This window comes from Dermochelys coriacea, chromosome 19, assembly GCF_009764565.3.
Source record: "Dermochelys coriacea isolate rDerCor1 chromosome 19, rDerCor1.pri.v4, whole genome shotgun sequence".
In the NCBI taxonomy this organism is placed as follows: Eukaryota; Metazoa; Chordata; order Testudines; family Dermochelyidae; genus Dermochelys; species Dermochelys coriacea.
This window is the reverse complement of record NC_050086.2, coordinates 8,099,671-8,104,568: the sequence shown is the minus strand read 5'-3', so window position 1 is coordinate 8,104,568 and position 4,898 is coordinate 8,099,671. Positions and strand designations below refer to the sequence as shown.

At 54.0% G+C, this 4,898-nt stretch overlaps 1 protein-coding gene across 1 annotated transcript; it reads left to right on the top strand.

Moving 5' to 3' along the window:
• Nucleotides 1-302: 302 nt before the first annotated feature.
• On the top strand, nt 303-4,439 carry LOC119845280 (elongation factor 1-alpha, somatic form-like). The gene is made up of 8 exons (XM_038377284.2): nt 303-338; nt 696-865; nt 1,335-1,514; nt 1,863-2,159; nt 2,558-2,708; nt 3,082-3,338; nt 3,451-3,685; nt 4,018-4,439. Exons 2-8 carry the CDS (start codon nt 722-724, stop codon nt 4,137-4,139), a joined length of 1,386 nt encoding a protein of 461 aa, XP_038233212.1. The 5' UTR covers nt 303-338; nt 696-721; the 3' UTR covers nt 4,140-4,439.
• Nucleotides 4,440-4,898: the final 459 nt, after the last annotated feature.

The following is a 4,898-nucleotide window of genomic DNA, read 5'->3' as shown; positions in this document are numbered from 1 at the left end:
CCTCCCCGAGTTTGGCTGTGCAGACAGGTGGAGGGGGCAAGGCCTGCAGCTCCGAGAGCCTGACTCCCCCAAAACCTGGGGAAGGGGGGTGCTGGGAAGGGGTCCGGTTCTGGCCCAACCTCCAGGGCTAGCCTAGTGGGGGGGGACCCCTGCCTGTAGTGCCCCCCGCCGCAGGAGGCCGGCCAGGTACTGGGGTCTAATTGAATCAACCCCTCTCAATGGGCGGGGCGGGGCCGCCTCAATGGGGCCGCTCGGCTCCTCCCCCGCGGGCTCTTTAAAAGCCCCGGGCGGGGGGGGGGGTTGCTGTTTGGAGACCGATCAGGGGAACGTGACTGGAGGTGAGCGGAGTTTTGGGGGGGCTCTCGGGACTCGGGAGGGGGGCGCACAGTCCGCACTGCTCTGAGGCAGCTCGCTGGACGGTGGGCTGGGAGCGATCGCTCGATCCGAATTGGCTCGTGTGAATGAAGCGGGAGGGCTGGGCTCCGGTTCTAGCCCGGTTGCGGGGATCGGAGCCCCTAACAGTGTGTCTGGCTGCAGGGCCTGCTCCGCTGTGTCCCCCTCCCCCCCCCCCCCGCGCCTCCTCTCCCCGTGTGACGCTGGCTTTTTACTCCGGAGTCACACCGGAGCGGCTCAGCGTCAGCCGCTCCGCTCCCAGGGGCTCTGCTGAAACTCTGCCCCGGGGGTCTTCCCTGCAGGTCCCGCTCGCGCTCCCTCCGGCGCCATGGGCAAGGAGAAAACCCACATCAACATCGTGGTCATCGGCCACGTGGACTCGGGGAAATCCACCACCACCGGGCACCTCATCTACAAGTGTGGGGGCATCGACAAGCGAACCATCGAGAAGTTCGAGAAGGAGGCAGCCGAGGTGGGGGCATTTCCGACTCACCTGCACCCCCCTACCGGGCCCAGCGACCTCTAAGGCCCCCCCTCTGGCTCTTTAACCTCCCACAAGGTGTTGAGCCCTGTGGGGATTGGGGAATCGGGCCTGCAGTGTAACCCTTTAATGCTATGGGGTTACAATGGGGTGGGGGTAAACACTGCCCCATGCCTGCCCCCCCCACCTACCCTAGAGCAGGGACCATTCACCCTACCTCTGGATTCCCTGTTCTTGCACCCTAGTATATGGCTCTGCAGTGACTAGGCACCGCTGGGGCAGGTGTCCCCTTCCAGGCAGGAGGAATCTGCTTAAAATATTACACACACACCCCCTCCCCGGCATTTAACACTCCTTGTGGGGAGGGACTGCCCCTGGTTTGTGCCTGTTTCTCCAGTAGCAGCTTCCAATGGTAGCATGCCTGCCCTGCTGTAACTGGTGTCTGTCTCCTTCCACGCAGATGGGGAAGGGCTCCTTCAAATACGCCTGGGTGCTGGATAAGCTGAAGGCGGAGCGGGAGCGTGGGATCACCATCGACATCTCCCTGTGGAAGTTCGAGACCACCAAGTACTACATCACCATCATTGACGCCCCTGGCCACAGAGACTTCATCAAGAACATGATCACCGGCACCTCTCAGGTACAGGCTGGGGCAGTCGAACGCCTGTAAAGAGTTTGATTATACTGGGTTTGCGGCTATGCCTTGTGGCATCCCAATAAGGCCATAATTTAACTGCAAACTAGTCTTGTGACCTTAGCATTGCAAGGAATAACTTTGCTCCTAGATGCATTGGGCTATAGGTGTGGGGTTGTGGTGCAGCTTTTAGGCCTATACAGGGAAGGGCTGCCAGTCCCTCCTGAAAGAGACTGATTTTTTTGTGGGGGAAGAGGATCTCCTTTATCTGTAGGGTACCTAGGTCTGTTACATCCCTAATCATCCCTTAGTTCCCAGTATGAACTTGTTCTCATGGCCTGTTTCCCTCCCCAGGCTGACTGTGCGGTGCTGATTGTGGCAGCCGGGGTGGGAGAGTTTGAAGCTGGCATCTCTAAGAACGGGCAGACGCGGGAGCATGCCCTGCTGGCCTACACGCTGGGGGTGAAGCAGCTCATTGTTGGGGTGAACAAGATGGACTCCACGGAGCCCCCTTACAGCGGCAAGCGCTACCAGGAGATCACCAAGGAAGTGAGCACCTACATCAAGAAGATCGGCTACAACCTAGCCTCTGTGGCATTCGTGCCCATCTCTGGCTGGCATGGGGACAACATGCTGGAGGCCAGTGCCAATGTGAGTAGCCTGCCTGTTTCTACATGGCCCCTCTAGTAGAGAGGCGTGGAGACATCTGGGGGGTTGGGGCAGGCATTGGCTTACACTGGCCCTCTGAGATTCTCTAAATTAGACTGTCATTAGCTCACTGCCTTGAGCTAGGATTTCACTTAAAAGCGCAGGCCCCCTCCATGGCTTGATGGAGGCTGAGCTTAAAGATCTGTTTCTTGTTCATTCCCACAAATCTCAAGGAATGCACCTCTGCTTAGTTTAAACTTTTTTGGAGGGAGGAAAGAGAATCTTTTGGAGCGGGATTACTTGGGACCTGCTCATAAATTCACCTGAGCTCTGCAGGTGACTCATGAGATGTCAATTACAATAATCTCCTCCTCTCCCACCCCCCCATACATATACTGCAGATGCCTTGGTTCAAAGGCTGGAGCATCACAAGGAAGGAAGGCAACGTTTCTGGCACAACACTGCTGGAAGCCCTGGATTCCATTATCCCTCCTTCCCGCCCCATCAACAAACCCCTCCGCCTGCCCCTGCAGGATGTCTACAAGATCGGCGGTGAGTGGGGGGGGAAAGCGTTTCCCAGCAGGGCTGGGACAGTAGAACTCTCCCCTAAAAGGAACATGTAAAATGGTGCCTGCCATTTTAAGGTGGTGTAATTCCACCTAAACTGTAGCTCATGTTTACTGGGGACACTTCCCTACGGAGTGTCTGGGATGGAGACTCAATTACACCCACCTCTTGGCAACGCTGGGCTGACAAGATTGCTGTATTTCCCCTTAAGGCCCAAAAGGCTGAATAGGGCCTCTGGACAGAGGATGCTGAAGCAAAGAGCTGGTGGTCTCTGCTTGTTGCATCTCCTATTCCTTCCTCTCCAAGTAACCTTGTTTTAGCTCATTAATACCAGACTAACCAGTACGTGTCTCCCCAGGTATCGGAACGGTCCCCGTGGGCCGCGTGGAGACTGGCTTCATGAAGGCTGGCATGGTGGTGACTTTTGCCCCTGCCAATGTCACCACGGAGGTGAAGTCGGTGGAAATGCACCACGAGGCTCTGGCAGAGGCGCTGCCGGGTGACAATGTTGGGTTCAACGTGAAGAACGTGTCTGTGAAAGACATCCGGCGTGGGAACGTGGCCGGAGACAGCAAGAATGACCCTCCCATGGAGGCCGGTAGCTTCACTTCTCAGGTTAGTGACTAGGGATCTGTAAAGTCCAATCCCCATTGCTGCCTACCAGTCTCCTTGAAATGTGACCAGTTGCTTGATTTTGAATTTTTTTCCCCCTCTTCTTTCTCTGCAGGTCATCATCCTGAACCACCCTGGCCAGATCACTGCTGGCTACTCCCCAGTGCTGGATTGCCACACTGCTCACATTGCCTGCAAGTTTGCAGAGCTGAAGGAGAAGATCGACCGCAGGTCTGGCAAGAAGCTGGAGGAGAATCCCAAGGCACTGAAGTCTGGAGATGCTGCCATTGTGCAGATGATTCCTGGCAAACCCATGTGTGTGGAGAGCTTCTCAGAGTACCCACCTCTTGGTAAGAGTTCCTATTCCTTGTATTGGTCCAAGTCTGGCTCTTGACAAGGGTCTGTCTGAACAGGTCCTAACATGGCAACTCTGGCTTAAGAAGACTACTGCTAGGATCCAGCTTTTAGAAAGTCTCCTGCTCCCCATAGCAACGGGAGGTAAACATAGACCTACCCCTTCACTAGCTTGAGTAATAAAATGCTGCTGAAAGGCATTAATCCACAAATTGCAGCTCTCCCATCCACAAACCAAACTCCAGGTATTAGCATAGAAACCCCTCCCAATATCCAGGAAGTCTCCTACTTGGTCCTTGTCTTCATCTAACGGGTGTTCCTCCGGCAGGGCGCTTTGCTGTGCGTGACATGAGGCAGACAGTGGCTGTGGGGGTGATCAAGGCTGTCGAGAAGAAGGCTGGTGGATCTGCCAAGGTCACCAAGTCGGCAGTGAAGGCCAGTAAGAAGTGAATTCTCCTCCTCTGTCTCCACTTTTGGTTTGTGGATGCTCAGAGACACCAATGGCGGATGCCCAGCCCCCTACAATCACAGATCCGTGTCTGGACTCGCTTATCCAGGACTGGCTCCTGAGCGGTAAAACACACTGGAAGAGCTTCCAAAGGAAAGGAAGATGATAGGACTCTTTTTTTTTTTTTTTTTTTTTTTCCCCCTAATTTTTTCTTTTGTATATTGGGCTGCACTTATGGGGTTTTTTTTTCCCCTCAACTTGCTCACTGGTGGTATGAATAAATTATGATGATTTTGGTTTCAGTGGTTTGGTCTAATTCAGCTGGGAGTCACTCTCTGAATGTAGAGTGTAATGTAAGGAGTAAGCACTGCACTTGTCTTCAAAGCAGCCTACCAAGCTGGTTCTGGTTGTCAGCCATCTGGCTGACACAACTGCCAGGGCCGCTTTGCAGTCTGATCTGTTCTAGTCCATTTTAAAGATTCAACACAATTCACAATCTCTTAAGCAGGGAGACTGCAATTTGGACTGTAAACACTCTGGGACAGGAGCTGTCTACTATGTTTGATCACTAACTGGCACAGGAGGGCCCCATTCTTGATTAGCCCTTAGCCACTAATCTAATAAACATTAAAGATGTGTGGCTAAACTGACAGATAGTGGGTGGCAGATGTCAAAACTCTTCAGTGAGATGCTAAGCGTGCCTGTTATTTCTCTTAGAACTAAGCTGTTTCTCCAACTCATACCTATTCCAAAGCCTCTCA

Bases quoted from the DNA above. Each gene is read 5' to 3' on its own strand.
- LOC119845280 (XM_038377284.2), top strand. From the start codon at position 722: ATGGGCAAGGAGAAAACCCACATCAACATCGTGGTCATCGGCCACGTG. The intron at 866-1,334 runs GTGGGGGCATTT...CCTTCCACGCAG, and splicing joins TCGAGAAGGAGGCAGCCGAG to ATGGGGAAGGGCTCCTTCAA. The intron at 1,515-1,862 runs GTACAGGCTGGG...TTCCCTCCCCAG, and splicing joins TGATCACCGGCACCTCTCAG to GCTGACTGTGCGGTGCTGAT.